This window comes from Brachyistius frenatus, unplaced genomic scaffold (genome assembly GCF_029030835.1).
Source record: "Brachyistius frenatus isolate BFR_SWC_R1_liver_20210118 unplaced genomic scaffold, ASM2903083v1 Contig_268, whole genome shotgun sequence".
Classification (NCBI taxonomy): Eukaryota; Metazoa; Chordata; class Actinopteri; family Embiotocidae; genus Brachyistius; species Brachyistius frenatus.
In genome coordinates this window covers 171,349-197,470 of record NW_027210867.1, presented here as the reverse complement: position 1 = coordinate 197,470, position 26,122 = coordinate 171,349, and the positions used below count along the sequence as shown (strand labels likewise).

Sequence of the window (26,122 nt, the reverse complement as noted above, 5' to 3'; positions counted from 1 at the left end):
GTCTCCAGCCTCCATCTTTACAGGGATGTCGGGTTTTGTTCCTGGTTTCACTAGAACTGATCATTCTGCTGTATCTCGGTCCATTAGAGATTTCACTGCTTTCTGTACAACAAACACTTCAGCTGAAACTTCCGCTGACACGTTTAACTCCTGCTTCAACACGCCACAAGCAACACATTAGCATTAAAAACATTAATTAAAATGGTTTCGAAGGCTCAGGACGAATTGAAAAACAAACACGTGTATTTCAATTCGTTTTCTTGAAGCTTTCAGTCAGTGACCCACAGTCCTCCTGGCCGCCATCTGTGCCTCCGGCCCGTCCCCCTTCAGCGCCCTGTTGCTGCTCTTGTGGTTTCCTGTCAGAGACTAATCTCCGAAACCAAAGACTCTCAGTCTGCACGACAACAAAAGATGAGTTCCTTTGTCCAGCTGGCCTCTGTCCATCCTCTCACGAGCTGTAAACTGCACGAAATAACCACAAATAAACAAACAAACAAATAAACAAACAGTTTCAGCTGCCGCAACGTGGTTAAAACCTCAATTCATCTGTAGCAGTTTCTTTAAAATGAACATATTTTTCATTCAAATGTAAATGATAATGTGATTATTAAAGGAAGGTATTATATGTAAAGTAATCCTGTTTCCCACATGAACAATAACGAGTGGATGAATGTCTGGCAGCTGTTTGGTGATGAAAAGTGTTTTTCACTTCCATTTCAGATGGATGTTTTGACCCTTCAGCTTTTTTTCGTTGAACAATAGTTGTAAAATACGCACAAAGTGCCATATTAATAGTAATAACACAATAATATGGTATTATTATGTATTTATCTTTTTTTGTCATTTTAGTTCAAGTAAATTGCGCTTTTATTGTGAAGCAGGAAGTCGGAAGTCGTGTGTCGTCGCTCTTGCCACGCGTCTTTCTGCTTCCTTTTTCTGGACTCAGTTCCTTGTTGTCCCTTCGGTTCCGTCTGCATTGGACTCAGAGGAATGGCGTCTGCTGGGTACGGAGATAGGACGGGAGCAGACGGAGAGGAAGAGGAGGATGTCAGCGTGAAGAAGGACCAAACGGAACCGAGCCGGTACTCAGGAGAGCTCCTCTCATTTCACCTGCGATGCCAGGAGTTCGTTCACGAGCTGCTGGACTCCAGCATGATTGAATTCAATTTAACTGAACTGTAAAAGTTTTGTTTCCTGTGAAATATAAAACTGCAGATTATTAACCGGATTATTAATAAATTTGATTTCATCCAACTGAAAGTTGATCAGCTCCGGCTGCAGATAAACATTTATTACCTTTAAAAACACTTTTTACACAGCAGACATGTTGAGGAGAAAAGCTCAGGTGAGTTTATCAGGGTTACCGGGACGCTCAACGGAGCATGCGCACAGTACTGCAGTTAATAAGGTTCATGAAGCCCGGTAACCTGAAGGTGGTCCTTATTAATGCTGACGTGATGTATTGTTTTTAGAAAAGCGGAACCACAATGTGTATTTCCTGATAAGTCTGTGTAGGGTAGGATCATATTTATTAAGATGTTATTCACTGAAAGGAGGTTTCCTGATCAATAAATGAAGGGGGCGGAGCCTTCCTCTGTCACAGTGCAGCTGCTGCATCTTACCTGTCCAATAAATCAGTGCACGTGTCTCATCTGGTCACCTCTTACTGCCCCCAGGATGGAGTCTTGTTTGGATCAACCCAGTGATTCAATTATTTGTGAGGTCGTCACGTACTCGCCGTCCACACTGCCAGGTGAGGAGACCGTTCTCAGGTGTTCTCAGGTGTGAAGCTGTCTGAGCCGAAGCGCGCGTCCTCATGTTTTTATTTCACTTCCTGTCCTCCTCTAGCCAAAGATTACGACCCCGACACCACTGAACCAATCAGCAGTGGGCTTCGGAAGATGGAGGAGCTGTTGTCGTGGAAACGAAGCGAAGCCAACCCCTTCAATGTGGCATCGGTTCCTCTGGCTCCTCGGGAGCCTCCTCTGGCCAGCAGCACTAATCGGACCCTGGTGTCGCACGACATGAAGGGGGGCTACCTGGACGACAGGTACGGATGAATAAATAAGAATAAAACATCTGGAGAGGAGGAGCAGGAGGAGGAGGAGCAGGAAGGGGAGGAGGAGGAGACATTGTCTTCTCTTCCTCCTGATGTGGTACTCTGAATGATTGTCTCCCTCACGGTTTACATACAGCTGCGGAGGCTCTGCAGGGTTCACCTGTTGGATGAATCAGTGAGGGTTGACTTAGGTTAGGTTAGGTTAGGTTAGGTTAGGTTAGGTTAGGTTAGGTTAGGTTAGGTTAGGTAGTTACTTTATTAATCCCCGAGGGGAACATTTTTTCTTCATGGTCCATGTCTGTGTTCTGATCCCTGGACAGTGAACACGTCTCACCGGACCGGACCAACATCACTGGATCTCTTCTACACACAGGCCTCTCTGACAGGACGGAAACTGACCCGTTTTTGTTCCATGGCTAATAAAACGGGCGTTTCTTTAGATGTTTGATATTTTAAAAAGACAACAGGGACATATTGAGACCCTCTGCTGAATATTTTTTTTAGTTTTGAGTGAGTCTCTGCTGTGCAGCTGTTGTCAGATGATGTCAGCTGATAGTTTGAATCTTCCTGGTCAGATGGCTGCAGTTGTCTCAGACCTGACGGCGGTCTGACGGCGGTCTGATGATGCGGCGGTCGTCTCGACACTGCAGGTCAGCTCAGATCTGTCTGTGCTGCTCGGTGATTGTAGCTGAGTGTTGTGGTCATCGTGACCTGACGGAGGCGGAGCTCTCTGACCCGGGGCACCTCGCCGTGACCTATGTGACCCGCTCCACTTCTCCCTGATGATCTTCTGATGTCACTGTTTCCTGCACTGATTCATGACAGGATGAAATGAAGTGAGGACACAGAGCTGTGTGCTGAAACCCCAGACTGGATATAAAAAATTAGTACAATGCAGAAGTGTCTTCAGCTGCAATACCACAGAGTGCCACTGGAAGTCGGCTCCAAAAAGCCTCCGGCTCCATAGACTCCCATTCAATTTCTCTCATGAAGTTCATAGTCAATAAAATTTCTCATCGAGTTTTCTGTATGTCATTCGCTAAATTCACTCTTCCAGATTAGTGCTCTAGCCGTCCATCTGAAAATAATCCCTCATTCATTAGAAAATAAGATTCAAAAAGACCTGTTTTTGGGGGCGTGTCTGTTTGATTGACAGCCCTGTGTCACGTCAGGCGTGACAGGTTACAGCTGTCGGTGGGCGGGACGGAGAATCATCAGGTTTCCAATCAGATCAGTCAGATCCACCGCTGGCTCCTCCCCCAGCTTGTCCAAATATGGTCACTTCCTGCTCCAAAACGCTTCGAACTCACTGCTGGCTGCTGATTGGCTGAAATATACTATTGAGAAACAGCCATAATGAGACAAATCTGGTCACATTTACTTAATCGCGGCTGCAGTATTCAGCCTGAAGTTCTGACCTCCGGCTGAAGAGGGTCAGAGTTCAGGAGGCCAACGTTTCACAGCTGCTTGAAGACTTGTTTGCTTTGTGTCCCTGATGGTCCTTCTCATCCACTGTCTTCCTCCCATCTTGTCCCTGCTGTCCCGTCCCGTCCTTCTTCCTTGTGTTGTTTAGGTTCATCCAGGGCGCCAAATCGGCGGCTCCGTACGCCTTCTACCACTGGAACTACATCGATGTCTTCAACTACTTCACTCATCAGCTGGTGACGGTTCCTCCGGTCGTGTGGACCAACGCCGCTCATAAACACGGCGTGGTCGTCCTCGGTGGGTGAGATGCAACAGAAACACTTGTGGGTGTTGGACGGCATGTCCTGACTGTCCTCCTCTCCAGGGACGTTCATCACTGAGTGGGAAGACGGAGCGGCGGTGTGCGAAGAGTTCCTGAAGGACGAGGAGTCGTACCGGGCGGTCGCAGATAAACTGGTGCAGATCAGCCACTGTTATGGCTTCGATGGCTGGTTGATCAACATCGAAAACCCGCTGAGTGTGAGACACACACACACACACACACACACACACACACACACACACACACACACACACACGTGCTGCCCATGTCATACGTGTTCCCCGTTACATACGTGCTGCCCTCTGCCTGCAGGAGGTTGCGGTGAAGAACATGCTGAGGTTCCTGAGGTACCTGACGGACCAGATGCACGAGCGCGTGTGCAGCAGTCTGATTCTGTGGTACGACAGCGTGACGGTTGACGGAAAGCTGATGTGGCAGAACGAAGTGAACCAGTCCAACAGGTGGAGACGGACGACGACGTCATTCAGACCACGTGGTTGAAGTGAGTCTGAAACGTGTCTCCGTCTGCGTTCCAGGATGTTTTTCAACGCCTGCGACGGTTTCTTCACAAACTACAACTGGACGGCGCAAAGCCTGGAGGACATGACGGGGTACTGTGGCGGCCGCCAGGCCGACGTCTACGTCGGGGTGGACGTGTTCGCCCGGGGGAAAGTGGTGGGAGGGATGTTTGAGACCAACAAGGTAAAGCAGCGATCCCAGTGAGTCAGTGGTCAGTGAGCGAAGTGCTGGTCTCAGATCTGTTCTGTCTGCAGGCGCTGGAACTCATCCGGAGACACAACTTCTCTACGGCCATCTTTGCTCCCGGCTGGGTGTACGAGATGGAAGACGACAAGAGCAAGTTCTGCAAGAACCAAGACAAGTGAGACACACTCGCGCGTGCACACACACACACACACACGCACACACTCACACACACACACACACACTCACACACACACACACACACACACACACACACACACACACACACACACACACACACACACACACACACACACACACACACACACACACACACACACACACACACACACACACACACACACACACACACACACACACACACACACACACACACACACACACACACTCACACACACTCAGACACTTTCATACACACACACACACTCACACACTTACACACACTCATACACACTCATACACATTCATACACACTCCGTCTTTAGATTTAGTAAGATGAGGGTCCAACCTCAGACTGACTTCTGTACTTATTGATTATTGATCAGAGGACGGACCAGCTGATCTGATCGTTCCTCTCTAATGACTCTTCAGCACTGTGGCGCTCTGATGACCCGCAGAGTTTGAACTCATCTTCATTCCTGATGTCTGTCGTGGTCTTTGAACGTTTCTGATGTTTGTTCTGATCTCACAGAGACGATGCAAATTACGTACTGTTGCATGTAGTATGTGTACAACTGGGACGTACTACTGCATCATAGAAGTGCTCCTCAAACTTTGACCCTCTACATTAGAAGTAAAAAAGAAAAAGGATGCTATTTGGAACAAATACACTTCCTTTTAATTCTTCTCCTTCTCCTTCTTCTTCTCCTTTGTCTTTTAAAAAAATATATTTTTCTTCTGCTTCTTCTTCTTCTTCTTTTTCTTTTTCTTCTTCTTCTTCTTCTTCTTCTTCTTCTTCTTCTTCTTCCTCTTCTTCTTCTTCTTCTTCTTCTTCTTCTCCTTCTTCTTACTAAATAGTCTGGTCGGATGGAAACTGGACCACGTGGACATGTTTCACCTGAGCTGTAGGAACACCTTCTTCTTCTGCTCCTTCTGTTGTTTAATAGCAGTCGTCAAACAGCTTTTAGGTGCATCACCGCCACCTTCTGGCCACAGTAAGACATTACAACCAGCCTTTAGTTAAAAACAACAGAAATAAGCTGATAGTCACATGTACTCTTTGCTGTTTTGTGTTTTAATGATGTGTCCCAGTTACTACTGGTACTCGGACCGATGGTTCTGTCCTGTGTGCAGGTTCTGGGCTCTCCTGTCAGACTTCCTGTCCGTCCACCGGCTCGTCTCGCCGCTCCCCTTCATCTCCTCCTTCTGCCAGGGCTTCGGGAAGGCCGTGTACTGGAGAGGACAGGTAGCGAGGGGGTGGAGGAGGACAGCAGTCCTTCTTCTTATCTAACCAGTCAATAACACTGTACCAAAGCCAACACGCTACCTGCAATGACCTCCAACCCGCCACGACCCATTAATACCGGCACCACAGCCCGACCGGTGATGAAACACGCGGTCACTAGGTTTAAAGTGACTCGTCTAAAGCACACGTCTGATAACAGCTTCCTCACTGCGACTCATTACTTGCTTTAATTAAACCAAACCTTCAGGACCAGGAGAGAATCAGACCCGACCGGATTAAAGATGTAGTTTAATAACGTGATAAAACAGTGTTTATTGGCTCATTAGATGATAACTGCCTCATCTAGCATCAAAAGATAAGAAACAAGAATTTAAAGCATAATTATCCATATTTGTCTGATCATTGGCGTCCTACTGCAACCAAAAATGTTTGGACGCAGTGTAAACTGTAAATATAAACAAACAAAAAAACAACAACAATATTTAATTGGAAATGGACCAAAGACAACGTATCAAATGTTGAAATGGAGACATTTTATTGTCGTGTGCTTATTTTATATTTGATGGCAGCAACACGTTTAAAAAAAGTTGTGACAGGATCAACAAAAAACTGGAAAAGATGTGCAACGCTTAAAAAATAAAAAATATCTCACAATTAATCAGGTTACCATGGCAACAGATCAGTAACATGATTGGGTATAAAAAGATGATTTCAGAGAGCGGAGTCTCTCAGCAGTGAAGATGGGGAGAGGTTCACCACTCTGTGAAACACTGTGGAAAAGTAGTGGAACAATCTAAGAATAATGTTCCTCAACGTAAAAGTACAAAGAATTAGTGGATTTCATTATCTACGGTTCATAATATCATTAAAAGATTCAGAGAATCTGGAGAAATCTCTGAACACAAGGGACAAGAGTATTCAGGTGTTCAAATGTATTTACTGTCATGACTGAAAGTGAACTGGGAGGTATCTGATCCTGAGCAGGACTCTGCTGATGCTTAATTCCTTTTGTTTTACCTTTTTAATTTTTGATTTGTTTACATGTATGTAAAGGGATTCATAATCAAAACCAGCATGTTCAGTGAAGTGTGTGTGTGTGTGTGTGTGTGTGTGTGTGTGCGCGTGCGTGCGTGCGCGTGCAGCAGGAGACAACGAGCGCCTGGTTCAACCTGACGGCCCAGGAGATCCAGCCGCTGTACTACCATGTGTCTCTGGAGGGGGGGGGCTGGCTGAGGAGCGCCGGCTGCCACGAGGACGCCTGGAACGGCGGCTGCTCGCTGCTGCTGGACGGACTCATCCCTGCAACTCGCACTGCTCCAGTCAGCGCCAAGTGTGTGTTACTTTATCATTGTTATACCTAACCTTCACGTGTGTGCGTTCAGTCCTGCTGGGTACTCCTGTGGGCTCTCTGTTACCTGCTCTGTGTCTGTCAGGCTCTTCTCCCTCCACGTGCCCCTGGCCTCCAAGACCTTGGTGACCTTCATCTATAAGGCCTCAGCAGACATCTCGGTGTTCCTGAAGCTGGAGATTACAGACAGCACACACTGCACTCACGTCGGCGTCCAGGAAGTCCAGCGTGAGTTTAACTTTTCCATCACGACGTCTGAGTGAAGATTAAAACCTCTCACTCCCAAAGAAAACACGTGAGCTCATGTTTTTGACAGCATGTGTGACAAAACTGTAGTGGGTTGCATTATGGGTAAAAGTTGTGGCTCTAGTGTTTGTGGCACATCACACCTGCTGCTTCTTCTTTTTTCACCATTCAAGTCCATCAATTTATAGAAGTTAAATAATAAATTGGTGGAATATAAAATAATAACCCTAACCCTAAAAAGGAAGAGTTATAATTTGATTTCTGTGTCAGTGAATGTTGAACGTTTGAGCTTCAGGACGGTTGACCCAGGTGAAGTCAGGGGGAGTCAGGGGAAGTCAGGTGATTAAACCCTGACGAGTTCTGATTTCAGCCACTCAGTCAGTTCGTGTCCAGTCATCCTTACACAGTCTCTAATTCAGACATATTCTTATTAAAATGTATCCACAAACAATATTTATTTCTAGTATAGTTCGGAGACGATGAAACTTGTCTTTGATTCTTAAAGGTTTGTTTTTCAGGTGTGTCTTGAGATCGCCACGTCACATCCAAGAACTACTCAAACAGTTTCACGTGACACATATTGATCATGATATTATATATTATCTTCTATATGAGAGAAGTCGTCTGTCTGCAGGTAACGGCACGTCTGAAGGTTTCAAGCTGACCACATTAATATGAGACTATAAAGACTCTGTGATATTAGTTAGACAGTTTGTACTTCAGACATTGCGGAGCATCACTGGGCCTGTTTCTGTGTGTACAGTCAGCAGTGTGTCTCCGGAGCAGCTGGACGACGGACACGAGTTAGTGAACCTCTTCTCTCAGCGGTGTCCCAGCTGGAACCCGGCAGGTTGGACCGTCAGGTAACCGAGACGCTCACAGCTCAGCACCTCGATGTAAACGTCTTTGTGGAGGTTAACTTCCTGGTCTGTGCGTTGTGTGCAGATGTTCACTGCTGGAGCTCCGCGGCTGCATCCTCAGAGAGGTGTGTGTGAACATCCAGCGGGACGGAGCGTCTCAGGACACACAGTTCAACTGTCGGCTGGGAGAAATCATGGTGAGGATGAGTTCAACGTGTTTTAGACTCGTACGACCCTGTTTCCAAACAAAAGTTGGGACGCTGCGTGTAAAATGTAAATAAAAACAGACTGATGATTTTTAAATCTTGCAAACCTATATTATTCTGCAATAAGACCAAAGACAACATATCAAATGTTGAAACTGAAATTTTATTGTTTTATGAAAAAATATCTGATCATTTTAAATTTGATGTCAGCAGCACGTCTCTAAAGAGTTGTTCCAGGATCATGTTCACCACTGTGCTGCATCACCTCTTCTTTACAACACTGTAAACATTGGGGAACTGAGACGACCAGTTTCTGGAGTTTTGAAAGTAAAATGTTGTCCCATTGTTGCCTGAAATAGGATTTCAGCTGCTCAACAGTTCAGGGTCTCCTTTGAAGTATTTTTCATGTCATGATGCACCAAAAGTTTTCAATGATTGACAGGTCTGGACTGCAGGAGGCCAGTTTATGCTGAAATAATCAAGACCTTCCCTGAAAGAGACGTTGTCTGGTGGCAGCATATGTTGCTCCAAAACCTGAATATTTAAGCATTAATGCTTCCTTCCAGATGTTCAAGCTACCCATGCCATGTGCACTAATGCATCTCTGTACCATCACAGATGCTGGCTTTAGAACTGAGCTGATAACAAGCTGGATGGTCCCTCTCCTCTTTAACCTGGAGGATGCAGCGTCCATGATTTCCAGAAATAATTTCCTAATTTAGATCCATCTGACAGTTTTCCACTTCACCTCAGTCATCTTCAATGAGCTCGGGCCCAGAGAAGGCGGCGGTGTGTCTGGCATCGAATTCAGAATGAGCAGATATTTTTCATAAAACAATAAAATTTCTCTGTCTTTGGTCTGTTTTCAATTAAATATGAGTTTAAATATCTGTTTTCAATTAAATATGAGTTCACATCAACGTCAAATCATCACATTCTGTTTTTATTTAACATTTTCCACAGCGTGTAACGGGGTTGTGGAAGATGTAAACATCTTCCACAACCCCGTTGGGGTGGGAACTCCCATGATTCACTGCAGCCCTGTGACCGTTAGAGTGACTGACAGCTCATAAAGAGACGTGTTGAGTCGGTACTTCATCTTCACTCAGGATTCGTGTTCTGTCTGCCAGCTGTAAATGTTCAGTCGCAGGTTCATCATGTTTCTTTTCCAGTGTTGCGCCTGAGTCCTCCCGTCTCTCCGTCCCGTCTGTCTGTCTCAGCTGCAGGACATAGCCGGTCTTCAGGAGCCTCCACCGCTGCTTCAGGGTCTGTGTGTGGATGATGTGGTGTGGCTGCGTGGTGCTGGGATCTCTCCGGACTCCTCCTCTCCCTGCCTGCACCTGAACGCCACTCTGCGCTGGGACTACCCGCTCCGACTGGTGCGACACTTCAGGGTGTACTGGCGACGGCTGAGGGGCCCGGACCCCCGAGTCCCCCCGGGTCAGCTGCAGCTGGTGGACCGGGCCTATTCCAACCTGTTCAGGGTGACGGAGTTGGAGGTGCCGGAGCCACCCTGCCTGCTGGAGCTGGTGGTGGAGCCGGTGGTCCGGACGGGCCTCCCGGTCCCAGAGAGCCACTGGGGGAGGAGAAGCCTGAGCTACACGGAGGACGTCCCGCAGTGATTCCACTCCTCCGGGAGAACGCAGCTCCGTCGGCCTCCAGCTGGTCTTCACCGCCGACCTTGTGGAGGACAGACGGAGACGCCCTGAGACAAATGTGTGGACACTGTGGCCGTCCGCTGTACGTCTGAAAGTCACTGAAGGTCTGGAGAGGAGGAAGTGAAGCTATTCACCAAACAACAGAACCAAAGTGATTATTCTGCTTTTTTTTAATCTACTTTAACCAATATAACGAAATACATCCCAATTTATCAGCTTCTTCAAGTGCTCAGCTGCCGATCCTCGTTTATAAATGTTCATTTAACAGGACAGAGGAAAAAATATTTAAAGATCAGTGCAACCGTCCTGTGTGTGTGTGTGTGTGTGTGTGTGTGTGTGTGTGTGTGTGTGTGTGTGTGTGTGTGTGTGTGTGTGTGTGTGTGTGTGTGTGTGTGTGTGTGTGAGTGTGTGACAGCTCACTTGTGTTCACTGCAGCACTTTTATACCTGAAATCTATGCAAAAACTTCAGTGACGTCTGCTCAGCATGAGAAGATATTATTAGAAATACTAACACCCTGTTATTAAACATATAATAATCGAAATAAATGTTATTTGTAGAGCACCCTTCATACAAGAAAAGTAACTCAAAGCGCTTCACAGCAAAAACATGACATGCAGTGTTTCACATAAAGGAACATTTAAAAATATAGAAAATAAATAAAATGCATGAAATTGAACACAAAACAAAACATTAATAAAATAGAGTTAAATTATAGGTGAAAGCAATATGCATTATAAAGGCCTTATGAAACATCAGAACAGAATTATGAAACATCCATTAGTATTTAATACCAACGATCATTGTGGAATTAAATTAGTGTAATAATAATTACACCGAATCTCCGGTGAGCTGCCTGAACAACATACTGATCAAAGGTGATGAGGAAGAAGATCAGCAGCACAGATTCATATTCTCTCATTCATACTATGACATCATTTCATTTGACTGAAGTCTGACTCAAAGCTCATGTTTTTAATTTCCACTTGCTTTTTTTTAATTATTCCTTATTGTTTGATTCTTGGGAGTTATGACAAATTTAAATCACATATTCATCTGCAGTTTGTTTCGCTTCACACCTAACGACCGGAGAGGAAGTGATCACAGGTGCGGGCTTTTTTATTTAATTAATTTGGATCAGTTGTGTGAAGAGATTTTGTTTTGGTCAGCGTGACAGAGTCGAGGAATACGTTTGAATATCTTTGTAAAAAAATAAACTCCTTTTTTTAATTTCAGTGCACGAATCTGTCTGATTCAGCATGTTTTTATACACAATGTGTGACTGGTTACCATGACAACGAGGATGATGGCAGTATCATTAGACTTTAAAATTTTTGGTCATAAACCAAAGTTTTGGAAATCTGATATTTAGACCTGAAGAGGAAAACTGACGGGATTATCAATGTAATAACACGTATTTTTAGGAGAAGAGATAAAAAGTTGATGTTAAACTTTCCAGGTTTCCAGCAGCTGACAGAAACAGAAACAGCCTGACAGCTTTTATATAAAACACAACTTTATTGGTTTCATGGCTAAAAATCAACACAACTTGTTATCATCAAAGAAATTCTGAATTTGGTTGAGCAGGAAGTGAGATATAAAAAAGATCATGTGATCAGTGTGATTGTCAGAGGAGGTCCGGCTGGTGCCGGAGCGGTCGGGCTCAGGCCTGCTGCGTGATCATCTTCAGCATCTGCAGTGCCATGGCTCCCTGGTCCGAAGGAATCTGTAACCATGGAAACGGGAGGATCACACTTTTATTCTGAAGTCCTGCTTCGTTATTATGTTACATTACAAAGTGATATCAGAATAAACACACCTGTCCTCCACATTAAAGATATACAGTGGGTACGGAAAATATTCAGACCCCTTTGAATTTTTCACTCTTTGTTTCATTGCAGCCATTTGCTAAAATCAAAAAAGTTCATTTTATTTCTCATTAATGTACACTCAGCACCCCATCTTGACAGAAAAAAACAGAAATGTAGAAATTTGTGCAAATTTATTAAAAAAGAACAACTGAAATATCACATGGTCATAAGTATTCAGACCCTTTGCTGTGACACTCATATTTAACTCACATGCTGTCCATTTCTTCTGATCCTCCTTGAGATGGTTCTACTCCTTCATTGGAGTCCAGCTGTGTTTAATTAAACTGATTGGACTTGATTAGGAAAGGCACACACCTGTCTATATAAGACCTTACAGCTCACAGTGCATGTCAGAGCAAATGAGAATCATGAGGTCGAAGGAACTGTCCAAGGAGCTCAGAGACAGAATTGTGGCAAGGCACAGATCTGGCCAAGGTTACAAAATAATTTCTGCAGCACTCAAGGTTCCTAAGAGCACAGTGGCCTCCATAATCCTTAAATGGAAGAAGTTTGGGACGACCAGAACTCTTCCTAGACCTGGCCGTCCAGCCAAACTGAGCAATCGTGGGAGAAGAGCCTTGGTGAGAGAGGTAAAGAAGAACCCAAAGATCACTGTGGCTGAGCTCCAGAGATGCAGTAGGGAGATGGGAGAATGTTCCACAAAGTCAACTATCACTGCAGCCCTCCACCAGTCGGGGCTTTATGGCAGAGTGGCCCGACGGAAGCCTCTCCTCAGTGCAAGACATATGAAAGCCTGCATAGAGTTTGACAAAAAACACATGGAGGACTCCCAGACTACGAGAAATAAGATTCTCTGGTCTGATGAGACCAAGATTGAACTTTTTGGCGTTAATTCTAAGCGGTATGTGTGGAGAAAACCAGGCACTGCTCATCACCTGCCCAATACAATCCCAACAGTGAAACATGGTGGTGGCAGCATCATGCTATGGGGGTGTTTTTCAGCTGCAGGGACAGGACGACCGGTTGCAATTGAAGGAAAGATGAATGCGGCCAAGTACAGAGATATCCTGGAAGAAAACCTCTTCCAGAGTGCTCTGGACCTCAGACTGGGCTGAAGGTTCACCTTCCAACAAGACAATGACCCTAAGCACACAGCTAAAATAACAAAGGAGTGGCTTCGGAACAACTCTGTGACCATTCTTGACTGGCCCAGCCAGAGCCCTGACCTAAACCCAGTTGAGCATCTCTGGAGAGACCTGAAAATGGCTGTCCACCAACGTTCACCATCCAACCTGACAGAACTGGAGAGGATCTGCAAGGAAGAATGGCAGAGGATCCCCAAATCCAGGTGTGAAAAGCTTGTTGCATCATTCCCAAGAAGACTCATGGCTGTACGAGCTCAAAAGGGTGCTTCTACACAATACTTCTACACAATACTTATGATCATGTGATATTTCAGTTTTTCTTTTTTAATAAATTTGCACAAATTTCTACATTTCTGTTTTTTTCTGTCAAGATGGGGTGCTGAGTGTACATTAATGAGAAATAAAATGAACTTTTTTGATTTTAGCAAATGGCTGCAATGAAACAAAGAGTGAAACATTTAAAGGGGTCTGAATACTTTCCGTACCCACTGTACATGTAGAATACAACGTGTTCTCTGTGACAGTCACACATCCAAGATTCAACAGTGTTTATCTACACGTTGGTGACATCACAACAGGCCACGCCCATTTCCACCCCCACAATTTACAAAATATGAAACAACTACGTTCGTTAATGTTGCTCCATTTTAACTTTAAATTGTTTTAAAAGACTGTTTGAGACATGATGAGTGCTTGTTACTGTGACGCCTGGTGAAGAAGATAAGAGGAGCTGAGTCAGCTGACAGACAGAGGAGGACGTCACATGTCCAATTCAGCACAAAATCACTCAAAGTTTCATTTCTAGGGAATTTGACCAAGACTTTATTTCTGGCTGTAAAAAGGCATCACCAAGTGAAACAGGAAGTTAAGACATTTTTCTAGCGATATAAATGAACTATTTTCGTGATGTTGTTTTTACATTTCTATGAAAATGATCATGTCCATAATGTAAAGCTGCCACACTGACCAACCAGGAGTCCTCACTCAGCTTTTTGGTTTGAGACAAAACTACTGCACGAGTTGACATTTAGTAAAAAGTATATAAAAAAAAACACAGATATAGGATTTATTATTAACATCTCTGGCAAAATGTCTTCCAGTGTTTTGTCACTTGTTGAAGTCATTTACAGATGTGAAAATTTGCCATAATTTAGGGCTTAACCTCACCATGTGACCGGCTCGGAGGATCCAATAGAAGCCGAAGTTCTTGTAGGTCTTGCAGAAAGCGCCGGTGACGCCGGGGGAGGCGGGGTCTTCCAGGGAGGTCCACCTCAGCTTGTTAAAGCTGGGAAGCCCCTCCCACTTCAGCTGCTTCACCCACAGCTCCTGACCTGGGAGGAGGAGGAGGAGGAGGAGGAACGATGAGTCACAGAGGATTGTAATGAGCAGACGGGCCGAGTGCGTGATGTGTACGTTACCCATGGTGTCCACGATGAGGTCCAGCTGTCCGTTGTAGACGGTGACGTTGACTCCGGCGGTCAGCAGCTGGTCCACGATGTCCACCACCGGCTTCATGAAGTCTCCGGCCATGTTGCTGAATACCTCCTCTGCCTGACCTGAGGACAGCGGACGAGGGGACGGGTTAAAAATGGAGGGGCGGGACGTTAAGGACGGAGACATAAAAAAGGGAAGAGACGCAGACACTCGACCTCCCCAGGTGACGTTCTGGGGGATGATGCCCAGCTTCTTCCTGATTGGTCCGTTCATCAGCTCGCTCAGCGATTGGCCGTGGAGGGGCCTGATGTGGCGCTGTGTCTGCAGAGCTGGAGGAGAGGATGAGAGGAGAGGAGGAGGAGAGGAGGAGAGGAGGAGCGTCAGTTCCTTGGGAGGTGAGCGTGACCTCCACATACAGACAGACTCATTCAGCGCCTACAGATGAAGTCTCCTCCTGCAGAGGAGGCGCGGCGCTCGTCCGGCTGCTGCGTCAGGATGTTGTAGAAATTCACTCCGTTGGTGTTCTGAGAGGAAAAACACAAATAAACCTCAACAAAACATGAAAAACTACCGGCATGTAAACTGTAAACACACGGAATCCAACACGTATGTAATTAACATGTAGAGTTGCAGATTCAAGAGATAAAAACTGTAATAAATCCTGTTTAAAAAATGACGGCATCCTTTGTATCAACTGATAAACACCCTGAACATCCGACCCGACCACCAGCACCGACCTGCTCCACCACCGTCTCCACCACCGACCACAGCTCCGTGGCTTTCAGGAACTGCTGCTGCTCCACCGCCTGCTTCACCGCCTCCGCCGCTCGGCCAACGTCCTCCAGGCCGTAATCGTCCAGCAGCGACTGCACACAGCAAGGCAGCAGGAAGTCAACACACAGCTTCACCACAACAACAACAACAACAGACGTGTGTGGGACTTACGGTGGTGTAGAGGTACGGCGCCCACGTCATCACAGAGTCTGTGGAGAAAGAAGAAGTCAAACTTTGGATGTGAACACGTCTACCGAGGAGCAGCAGAGACTCCGACACTGACCCAGGGGGGAAATCCAGGAGTCTCCGAGTGCTACTCCAGCAAAGTTACACTTCACCGTCCCCGTGGCAACGGCCTGTGGACAGACAGGAGACCCTCATTAAACATGGCTGTGTCCTGCAGGGGGCGCTAGATGGAAACGTTCCTGTTTATTAGAAAAGTTTCATGACATCACTGGTGAGCTTTTCTGCAGCAATAAATCATAATAACGGAGATTTACGGGAACTTTACATTCATTGAACAGCTTCTGTTGACTGAAACGTTTCCAGCGGACGAACAAACAACCGGCTCTGATCCTGCTGTCGGCGTCTCAAATCTGTGAACTCACCTTGGTCAGGTCCAGGGAGATGGCAGCGGCCATCTTCCCTCCGTAGGACTCAGAGAAGATGTAGAAGGGGATGCTCTGCGTGGAATAAAACAATCAGATCATCACATTCAAGGTGCTTTAATCTTCCTGAAGAAACTCTGAGGATGTGACGTCACTGCTGGTTGGTCTCATTTCTTATCCAGCTGCTCTATAGATCGTTTTAAAGCTGCGTCACTGTTTCACGCAGAGCCGGAGAGACTTTAAGAAAACCAACGCAAAGATGTTACAGAGTAGAAAACATTAGAGATCAGCAACGTTCTGCCAGGTTTCATCTACAGGCAGAAATACGTGTCAGTGAAAACTGAATCTGAATCATTTATACTTGAATCTAAATAATTTATATTTGAATCTGAATCATTTATATTTGAATCTGAATTATTTATACTTGAATCTGAATCATTTATATTTGAATCATTTATATTTGATGAATCATTTATATTTGAATTGCAAAACTGAATTGAATTGCTTTAAAAATTTCAATTGCTCAACTTGAAATTTAAATTTTTGTTTGAAACTGAATTTCAATAAACTTGAAACTGAAGTTTTAATTCTGAATTTGAATTAATTTGCTTTCAAACCGCATTTAAAAGTCACTGAAAATTCAGTTCTCACATTTCAAACTCAGTTGATGACATTCAGATTCAGTTCGTGTCTCACATCCGGCGATCGAGTTCAACATTAACATTCAGTTTCAAACTGAAATTTCTATTTCGAGTTTTGCAACTGAAATTCAAATACAAATGATTCAGATTCAGTTTCTACTGACACGTATTTCTGCCCGTATTCGTCTCGCTTTGTGGACCGCTCGTGTCCGACGTGTGTTTGTGCACCAGATGTCGATCATCCCGGTGTCGCTGCTGTCGGACCAGGCTCCACTTAAACCGGGTCCATCGTGGGCCGGCGTGACCTCATCGTTCGTACCTGGAACTCGGGCCTCTCTGTGAAGAAGTGTCTGAGCAGCACCAGCATGTCGGAGGCCACGGTGGCCACGTCGGTGGCGAAGCCGTCCGGCCGGTCGCTGTAGCTGAAGCCGGTGCCCACGGGGTTGTCGACAAATAACACGCTGGCTGCCTGGACCTGGAGGAGACCACACACACACACAGTCAACCTGAGCACTAACCAGTGTTCATGCCAATGACCTCCAGAGTTTTTACCCAGCTCGTCTTTCGGGGCATCAGGTCCTTGTTCAGCGGTCCGATCTCCTCAAAGTTGCCGAAGCCGCTTCCAGATCCTCCGGGTCCTCCCTGAAGACATCACGTTCATGTTAACTTCCCTTCATCATGTTTAAAAAAATAAAAATAATAATAATTTCACAGATGAACAAACTATTCCTGCAGCTGGAGGGTTAGTTCCTCCTCTGCAGGTAATAATAGAAGCAACACAGCTGTGACTCAGTCAGCCTCGCATCCTTCTTCCTGTCCAGAGTAATAAATAAATAAAACCTCTAAATTTAGTGAATTTTAGTGATCTTTCAGGGAGTTCTCCTTCTTCTTCTTGCAGCTGGATTCGTGTCAAATGCATTCATATGTCCTAATAAACTCATAAGTCGTTAACATTGTGTGTGATATATATGTGTCATGTCTCCACAATCTCTCCACATGTCTGTTACATCGATGACAGGCAGAAACAAGAACTGAAACTGAGGCAGCAGAGACTCGAGAGTAATACTGCATTTCCCACAATGCAGTTCAAACATCTCTGTTGTTCCTCTGGCAGGTAAAAACCCACCTGGATCAAACTCGCGCCCCTTTAGCTGGTGTGAACTTAAAACACGCTCAGAAACAGGAGACGATTCAGGATATTTTTATGGTAAATTAACTATAAAACCTGCAGAAACCACTGACGAGGCTCTTTGCTCACTGAGGTCACGTGAGTGCACCTGGTTGGCTCTTACCTGCAGCCACATGACCAGCGGCAGCTCCGTGTACCGAGAGGACGGGCAGTCTGCGTAGTAGAGCCACCAGAACATGTGGGCCCCGTCCCGAACCTCCACGTAGCTCCAAGCCTCTGAGCCCTGCGGGCCGCCGGCGGGCAGTCCTGCACACACACATCCAGTCACATGATTCACCTCAGAGTCACTCACTGCTTCATCACACCAGCAGCTGGTCCCGACGACCAGCCTCACCGCCGCACTTTCGTTTTACAGCCGAACCGAAGCACGAGGTCGTAGAAACACCGACAAACAGGAAATGAACCCATGAATCAAACCTGAGCTCACGGCAGCGCAGACTAAAAGCAGGAGACCGCGGGCTGCTGTGGTCCGGTCCATTGTTGAAGCGGCTCCGTTCACAGTTCACACTGACTGCAACAAGACATCACATGACCACCACCGGTCAGCTGACTTATCAGCTTTTTTTTTTTTTTTTTTTTTTTTTAAGTTTGAATTGTTTAATGGAAAATAATTAAAAAAAAATCTCAGTTAATGTGTGAATTAAACCAGCAGAGGACAGACGGGACATTAAACGGAGGTTCGGAGGCTGAAACTGAAAGTTCCCGATTTGATCATAAACTTCATAAGAAAATGGAAATTGAAAATATTTTTTTTATTCAAAATAATTTCAGAATTAAATAAAAATTATATTCAAGTTGAAAAAAAATTCTCACACAAATTCTTTTAGTTTAAATACATTGTTCAAAGATCAAATCTTGAACTTTCAGTTTTAAATTTTAGTTTTTCATTTACTTATTTTTTTAGAATTAACAAAACCTTTGACCCGATCTGGCTCCATAAATATCCCAGTAAACCCCTGGTCCTCCTGTTCTCTGGGCCACACAGTAGTTGTGATAATTAAATACATTCACACATAAAATTAAACTGAAATCTCAAAAGCTCGACTGTTTCTTTCTCTCTGACAACTTCCTGTCAGGATCAGTCCCTTCCGGTTTACCGTATTTCAGGCACCCGTGACAGTTTATTTAGTTATTAATGTGTAAACTTGTGACCATAAATAGTGTCTGCTACCAGAAGAGCTTTCAGTCTGCTGTAAAGTTGTTCACGTTTATATATTTCCACTCCCTGCCAGCAGAGGGCAGTGCTGCATCAGAGGACACCGACAAGATACACTCACGTGTTTCCCAGACTTCCGTTAAAAATTGGTCATCCAGAATAAAAGCCCAAAACAACAAAATGATTCATACGAATGAATTAAGAAAGAAATTAAATATTTTAGAATTATTTTATTTTTTTAAAGGACTGGGATCTAAATGAGAAGAGAAGGAATATGTTGATAATGAGGGAAAGATGAAAAGGATTGTACAGAGTGTGCATCATTGTAAAACTATCAGCATGGTAAGTTGTAACCAATGACTCTAATAATGGTAATGAATTATTAAACAGTGGCTCACTGGTCACCCAACTGTCTTTTAGCATTAGGGAAAAAACTGTTTTTTTTTTTTACTGCTATTTGTTCATTATTATAGGTAATAATAGTTAAAATATGAATTGCCTTTCTAAAACTCCATCAGTATTCAAATGTTAATAAGGTCTCTTTCCCAGAAAGCTTTTATCAGTACCACCAAACTCAAGTTTAAGTTTGTTTATTGTCGTTCATCCACATACAAATACACAGCTGAACGAAATGCCCTTCCTCACAGTCTGAAGGTGCTACCACAAAAGATGGGAAATAAAATAAAAGTAGAAAGAAGTAGAATTAACAAAAATATGCCCGAGACATTCACATAAATAAGAAATAACAGAGATGACAGATAACATTATTAAAGATAAGAAATGACAGATAACACTTTTTATTGCAAGCACCAACAGAAGTGCGTCTGTGAACCGTCTAGTCTGCTGGAATTTAAAGTGCAGGAGCTGTTATGTAAAAAGAAACTATACAATATGAATAATATGAAAAGAAAACAGATGCCTGTTAAGTTGTACACGATACATCCATCATTTCAATATGTAAACACTGCATCTGTATACAACATACAATAAATAATCTGTGTGGGAAAATGCAATGAAACAAGAGGAAGTAAAATCAACAACGAAAATAATATTAAAAATACAAATGATTAATATTAATAAAATCTCAGTTCATTTTTAAAAGCTGAAACGTTGCGGTAACCTTCCAGTATTTATGTCATGTGACGTCACCACGAACGGTCCGACGCTCTTATTTTTAAAATCCAGAGCGGAAGTGTTCTCGGTGCTTCAGCTCGCCGGGCAGCGCGAGCCTTGTGTCTTTTTTGAGTTCGTCCGTGAGGTCCGGTCCGGTGCTGTGACCGTGATGGCCGCCCTCCCCAGCAGCAGCTCCATCCGCCTGCGGCTGCACTTCGACTACCCGCCGCCGGCCGCCGTCGGGTGCCGGATGTGCTGGCTGCTCGTGGACCTGAACACGTGCCGAGTGGTGGCGGACCTGGAGAGCATCATCAGGGAGAAGTTCGAGTTCAGCCGCAGGAGCCTCGTGAACCTGTTCGTGGAGGACTGCTACCTGCCGCACACCGAGAGCATCTACGTGGTGCGGGACAACGACAGCGTCAGGTAACCGGCGTACTGCGTCATCATGACGTAGGTTAAACCTTTCACTGGGAACAGGTTGGTATGAGGATCAGAGGCAGTCACACACCAACAGCTGACTCCTTTTGCACTTCCTGATTTCCTTCCTGAGCTTTCAGCTGAGTCTCACAGTCTTCATCAATAAATGGAGTTTTCTCTGTTGTCACGTGATCTAAAGGGAAGAACTGTGACGTATTTTAATGCTGCAGGTGTCTGAGCCTTCGTTAACGACGAGTTTGTCCTTGTCAGGGTGAAGGTGGACTCCGTAGCCCAGGTGAACGGACAAGGCGGCACCGGTCCTGAACCGGCCGGTGAAATCCACTGGAAGAGACGGAGAGCTTCGGAGGAGGAGGAGGAGGAAGGAGTGAGCACAGAGTGGAAGAAGAAGAAGAGGAAGGTGGAGGGTGGAGCCACGAAGGTCTCCGGTGACAGCAGCAACAGGAAGTCACCAGGAAAGCACAAAGAGAAGAAGAAGAAGAAGAAGAAGAAGAAGAAGAAGGTGGTGGAGGAGAAGGAGGAAGAAAAGGTCCCTGCTGCTGCACCCAAACCGGCTGCTGCTCCTACAACGAGCCCGAAGAAGAGCACCCAGACGCCCCCTGTGAGCCGGGCCCCCCCCCACAGGGCCTCCTCCTCCTCCTCCTCAGACTCCAGCAGCAGCAGTGAGGAAGATGATGCTCCCAAAACCACGGTGACCAAAACTCCCCCCTCCACCCATGCCGCTCCCAAAACACCACCCAGCACCAAACCCACCCAGACCAAACCCCGCCCTCCATCCTCCTCCTCAGACTCAGGCTCCTCCTCCGATGAGACTGCCAGTGTAAAAGCCCCGCCCACAACCACACCTCCAACACCTGTGGAGTCTCGCCCAGCTCCTGCGGCGCCCCAGCCCTCCGACGGCGCACAGAAACCGACTGCCGGCGCCGCCGAGGCGCGCTCCGACAGCGAGGAGGAAATCCAGCTGGTCATCCGCCGCCCGCTGCAGCCGCCCCCCCGAGGTGGAGGTCGCAGCATGGGGAGGGGCTGGCGTGGTGCTGGTCCCGGTCCTGGTAACAGGGGGAGGGGCTGGCGTGGTCCCGGTCCCGTTCCCGGTCCCGGTAACAGGGGGAGGAGTGGAGGCAGAGGGGGCGTCAGGTGGTCCGGCAGCAGCCTGGAGTCCGGCTGTAACGGAGCCGGAGAGCCGTCGTACCACACCGACACCCTGACCAACACCTCTGTGGTCCTCCAGGTGGGTCAGAACCGGGCTGCACCGTCACACATAAACACACCAGGTCCAGCAGAGCAGGACGGAGCTGATTCAACCAGAACCTGAGACCCCACAATAAAATACCATCTATGGAAATGAAGCTGCATTACATTTTGTGGTGGTTGGGTGTGGTTAGCTCCGCTGCAGGGTGGAGAGTGGGAGGAGTGGTTCAGGGAACAGCCGGCCTGGTGTGATGAGCGCAGCTGAGCCGGAGGTGAACTGATGATCTCTCCCCTATAAAGGGAGCAGGGAGAAGGAGGAAGAGGAGAAGCAGTTGCACGAAGACGTTGGTGTATGGACCGGGCAAATAAAGGCATTTTACACCTGAAGGTACGACTGAGCGTGTCGTGTGTCCAGGAGAGACCCGGTAGCACCAACGTCTTCGTGCAACTGCTTCTCCTCTTCCTCCTTCTCCCTGCTCCCTTTATAGGGGAGAGATCATCAGTTCACCTCCGGCTCAGCTGCGCTCATCACACCAGGCCGGCTGTTCCCTGAACCACTCCTCCCACTCTCCACCCCCTGCAGCGGAGCTAACCACACCCCGCCACCACACATTTACTCTGCCCTGATTGGACAGGCAGTATTCAGGAGGCGGGGCTTAACTAAAGCCAGGTATATCAATAAAAGTGCAGTTTAACCTGGTGTGTACATGTGAACACCTGACAGTCATCAACCACCGTACATGAACAGATAATAATCATGATATTAATATTAATGATGGGTTGCTGCTTGTCTCTGCAGACTGAAGCTCCCCAGCAGGACTACAGCTCCATGCCGCTGCTGGCTGCTCCTCCACCGGTCGGCCAGAAGATCGCCTTCAAGGTGAGTCTCGATGTGAACATGTTGAAGGAGAGTGGACCATCACACAGACGGGTGATGGATGGACTCACGGACAAACACACAGTCACCTGCAAACCTGCCGGGTTTTTATCTGTTCTGAAATTTAAAATCCGTGGAAGTAAAACTTCCCCAGAGCCTCCAACACTCAGCTTTATTTATAAATGTAAAAGAACACAGCCTGCAGGAGAAACAAACACACAACGAGTTTAGGGTAAATAATTATGAATTGCAGCCTTAATTATCATTTTGTCCTGTTTTTAAACTGAATTTCTCTTTTTACAACCAGCTAAATTACAGGAAGTGCTCAGCGTCTTCTCGGCGTGTCTGTGATTGACACATGAAGTCAGTCAAAGATTTGAATTATCTGTTTCTGTGTGTTCAAAGCTGTTGGAGTTAACGGAGAACTACACCCCTCAAGTCTCTGAGTACAAGGTGAGTTTACTAACTCCTGCTGGACTGTTCATGCTCCATGAACTGTTCACCTCCTGCTGACTGACGTGAACTGTTCACCTCCTGCTGACTGACGTGAACTGTTCACCTCCTGCTGACTGACGTGAACTGTTCACCTCCTGCTGACTGACGTGAACTGTTCTCCTCCTGCTGACTGACGTGAACTGTTCTCCTCCTGCTGACTGACGTGAACTGTTCTCCTCCTGCTGACTGACATGAACTGTTCTCCTCCTGCTGACTGACGTGAACTGTTCTCCTCCTGCTGACTGACGTGAACTGTTCTCCTCCTGCTGACTGACGTGAACTGTTCTCCTACTGCTGACTGACGTGAACTGTTCTCCTCCTACTGACTGACGTGAACTGTTCTCCTCCTACTGACTGACGTGAACTGTTCTCCTCCTACTGACTGACGTGAACTGTTCTCCTCCTGCTGACTGACGTGAACTGTTCTCCTCCTACTGACTGACGTGAACTGTTCTCCTCCTACTGACTGACGTGAACTGTTCTCCTCCTGACTGACGTGAACTGTTCTCCTCCTGCTGACTGACGTGAACTGTTCTCCTCCTGCTGACTGACGTGAACTGTTCTCCTCCTGCTGACTGACGTGAACTGTTCTCCTCCTGCTGACTGACATGAACTGTTCTCCTCCTGCTGACTGACGTGAACTGTTCACCTCCTGCTGACGCTCCCTGACAGACGTGTTTCTGTGTTTCAGGAGGGAACGATCGTGAGCTTTGATCCGACCTCCAAACAGATCCAGCTCGATCTCCTTCACACCTCTGCAGGTATAAATAAAACCAGGCTGGAGTGTTTTTATAACAGCAGACCGGTGGAAGCAGGATAAACTCTTTAAACACTTTAAAACTAATTTCTTTATTTACACATCGTGATTGTGGCCGACCTGCTTCCTGTCCATCAGCTCCCGTAGGACCGGGGAAGTTCGACCTGGTCTACCAGAACCCGGACGGCTCGGACCGAGTGGAGTACGCCGTGTCCAGAGGAGCCTCGGTGAGCTTTACGCTGCAGCTTCACTGATAACCCTGTAAAACAGCAGCTTGTGGTTGGTCAACCTCCAGCACACCACCAGGGGGCGCTGGGCTGAAGAGAGCAGACGCGCAACATCACCAGTCTGGAGTCCAGTTCCTGTCCACCTGATGAACAGATGAGCAGCTTGTAGCTCTGCCAGCTCCAGAGGGAAATATCTGCATATTCATATGCATTTTGTGTCTCTGCTGCTCAGTCAGCTGATCAGAGGTTTCTTAATGAAGTCTGAAGTGGATGTTTATGAGCCTCAGTAGACCTGCAGAGGGAGGTGATAATTCACAGAGCAAATCACCTGCTGTTCCCTGAAAATACCTGACAAATACAAAATATACACAACATATTATTAATGCTTCAGGCTTCAGACACTTTACAACATGTCCTCCAAGTACAAATATGACGTGATAACGTTCACACCGCAGAAGGTTTTCTCACGATGCAGCGGTCTCTGTCGGGTCACATCATACTTTCTTTGTCTTTGTAAGATATGTTTTTTTCTACTTGTAGGACGTGCTGCATTCGTTTCTGAAGCCTGATGGATTCAAAATTTCTTCTTTACTTTTTCTTTCTAATACAGGTTTTGGTTAGAAATTAGCTCCATCATTTCGTTGTCACTATAAGCAACTTTTTTCACGTCACACAGCGTCACTGCTGACCGCTGTCCATACCATAATATCCGTTATTGCACCTTTAAAGTCCCACCAATGTTTCACCCTAAAGAGACACAAGGTTCGATCAGCTGACTGCTGGTTTTTGTCCTTTTCTCACGGCTCAGCTGGAAACTGTGATGTCATGTATTTCTGTGCACCAATCAGAGTTTAGCAACATTTTAACACGCGTGGTCTTCATGAGGCTGATCAGGAGAAACGAGGGCGATTTTAATGGGACGGTTTCCTGTCATATTCACGCTCTTCTTGTTTTACTCTTCGTGCACTAACATCTGGACTCTCCTCCCTTTAGGTGACGGAGCGGTGGGACTCTCTGCTGGAACCAAGACTGATCATTTCAACCTGAATTTATACTTCACAGGTTGAATCGGACTCTTCTCAGATTAACTGTATTTTAGGATCTTTAAACGAACTGCGAGTCCCATTTGAACATGACACCTGACGTTTGATTAGATTCTCCGCTGAGTAAATCCTCACCGCAGTTTTTAGTGTTGGTGGAATAAGTGGGACGTAACGGCTTTACGTTTTGTACAGTGATGTTATGATCAGACGTGTATAAACTGTTTTTCTAATAAAAACCTGAATCCTCTGTCGTAGAGCCAAAGTCTGTTTTATTCCAGAATGTCACGTTCAGTTACATCTCACAATCTGCTCTGACTCACCGGCTGACTGGCTTTTATTTATCAAAGTCCCCGTTACTACGGAAACAACAACAACCTCTGAGCTGCATTTGGATCCTGCAGTTTTTATATTAAACTTTGACTGAAAGTGAGACTATGTTGAATGATTTCTCGCTTGTGAAATATTGAGGATTGTAAATGGTAAGTTGGTTTAATATAATTAACACAGAATATTTAGGTAAATTCTGCTGATATAAACATTTAAACCACCATGTGTGTTTTGTTTTTCCGGTTTATTAAACTGAATAAAAATGTCTTTAGTTGCTCACCTGACTTCAGAAATACAGAAGGTCCTTAATTAATTATCACAGACTGAAGTTGCAAACTTGATGTCAGTTAAATTTAGTTCAGAGTATTTTATTGTTGTCGTTTCAGTGCAAATTAGCTTACATACTGTTTTACATGAAGGGCGTGTTAACACCTGGATTATTGATTTTATAAAAAAAAATTATTGAACAAGATATAAATTTACAAACAATGTAGACAAGTGCTCATTATTTCGTACAGAAAGGTAGCAATGTGGAAATAATAGGACAGTAGGATAACAAAAGGAAAATAATAAATAAAATCTAATTTAAAATAAATATAGATGGATTTGAATATCTAATACATAATAAAA

At 45.7% G+C, this 26,122-nt stretch overlaps 3 protein-coding genes across 6 annotated transcripts; 2 read left to right on the top strand and 1 right to left on the bottom strand.

The window, feature by feature from the left end:
• The first annotated feature begins 922 nt into the window (after positions 1-922).
• Positions 923-11,491, top strand: engase (endo-beta-N-acetylglucosaminidase). 4 transcript variants are annotated; one of them, XR_011311993.1, is made up of 15 exons: positions 923-1,082; positions 1,677-1,753; positions 1,849-2,050; positions 3,633-3,781; positions 3,849-4,003; positions 4,119-4,267; positions 4,343-4,508; positions 4,580-4,686; positions 5,823-5,934; positions 7,077-7,264; positions 7,368-7,510; positions 8,292-8,391; positions 8,474-8,585; positions 9,815-10,403; positions 11,314-11,491. XR_011311993.1 is itself a non-coding variant. In XM_069721591.1 (14 exons), the coding sequence occupies exons 1-14, from the start codon at positions 991-993 to the stop codon at positions 10,214-10,216; spliced, it is 2,154 nt and encodes a 717-aa protein (XP_069577692.1). In that variant the 5' UTR covers positions 923-990; the 3' UTR covers positions 10,217-11,491. The 4 variants fall into 4 exon arrangements, 3 of the variants coding, with proteins under 3 accessions (XP_069577692.1, XP_069577693.1, XP_069577694.1); XM_069721591.1 differs by having other exon boundaries at positions 9,815-11,491; XM_069721592.1 differs by lacking the exons at positions 923-1,082; positions 1,677-1,753 and adding an exon at positions 2,635-2,709 and having other exon boundaries at positions 1,976-2,050; positions 9,815-11,491.
• Positions 11,492-11,749: 258 nt separating this feature from the next.
• On the bottom strand, positions 11,750-18,401 carry scpep1 (serine carboxypeptidase 1). Its single transcript, XM_069721596.1, has 13 exons — positions 18,292-18,401; positions 17,978-18,120; positions 17,238-17,327; positions 17,005-17,160; positions 16,045-16,119; positions 15,720-15,792; positions 15,608-15,645; positions 15,400-15,528; positions 15,102-15,186; positions 14,878-14,991; positions 14,647-14,784; positions 14,396-14,559; positions 11,750-11,977 (listed from the first exon to the last, which is right to left on the bottom strand). Exons 1-13 carry the CDS (start codon positions 18,350-18,352, stop codon positions 11,915-11,917), a joined length of 1,329 nt encoding a protein of 442 aa, XP_069577697.1. The 5' UTR covers positions 18,353-18,401; the 3' UTR covers positions 11,750-11,914.
• Positions 18,402-20,217: 1,816 nt separating this feature from the next.
• On the top strand, positions 20,218-25,411 carry coil (coilin p80). Its single transcript, XM_069721606.1, has 7 exons — positions 20,218-20,566; positions 20,831-21,806; positions 22,566-22,646; positions 23,049-23,096; positions 23,830-23,899; positions 24,034-24,122; positions 25,116-25,411. The coding sequence occupies exons 1-7, from the start codon at positions 20,313-20,315 to the stop codon at positions 25,167-25,169; spliced, it is 1,572 nt and encodes a 523-aa protein (XP_069577707.1). The 5' UTR covers positions 20,218-20,312; the 3' UTR covers positions 25,170-25,411.
• Positions 25,412-26,122: the final 711 nt, after the last annotated feature.

Excerpts from the sequence above, each read along its gene's own strand:
- scpep1 (XM_069721596.1), bottom strand. The coding sequence starts at position 18,352 with ATGGACCGGACCACAGCAGCCCGCGGTCTCCTGCTTTTAGTCTGCGCT. Across the intron at positions 18,121-18,291 it reads CTGCGCTGCCGTGAGCTCAG|GACTGCCCGCCGGCGGCCCG; the intron begins GTTTGATTCATG and ends GTGTGTGTGCAG. Across the intron at positions 15,529-15,607 it reads CGCCGTACCTCTACACCACC|TCGCTGCTGGACGATTACGG; the intron begins GTAAGTCCCACA and ends TGCTGTGTGCAG.
- coil (XM_069721606.1), top strand. The coding sequence starts at position 20,313 with ATGGCCGCCCTCCCCAGCAGCAGCTCCATCCGCCTGCGGCTGCACTTC. Across the intron at positions 23,097-23,829 it reads CTCAAGTCTCTGAGTACAAG|GAGGGAACGATCGTGAGCTT; the intron begins GTGAGTTTACTA and ends TCTGTGTTTCAG. Across the intron at positions 24,123-25,115 it reads CCGTGTCCAGAGGAGCCTCG|GTGACGGAGCGGTGGGACTC; the intron begins GTGAGCTTTACG and ends TCCTCCCTTTAG.
- engase (XM_069721591.1), top strand. The coding sequence starts at position 991 with ATGGCGTCTGCTGGGTACGGAGATAGGACGGGAGCAGACGGAGAGGAA. Across the intron at positions 1,754-1,848 it reads CTCGCCGTCCACACTGCCAG|CCAAAGATTACGACCCCGAC; the intron begins GTGAGGAGACCG and ends GTCCTCCTCTAG. Across the intron at positions 3,782-3,848 it reads ACACGGCGTGGTCGTCCTCG|GGACGTTCATCACTGAGTGG; the intron begins GTGGGTGAGATG and ends CCTCCTCTCCAG.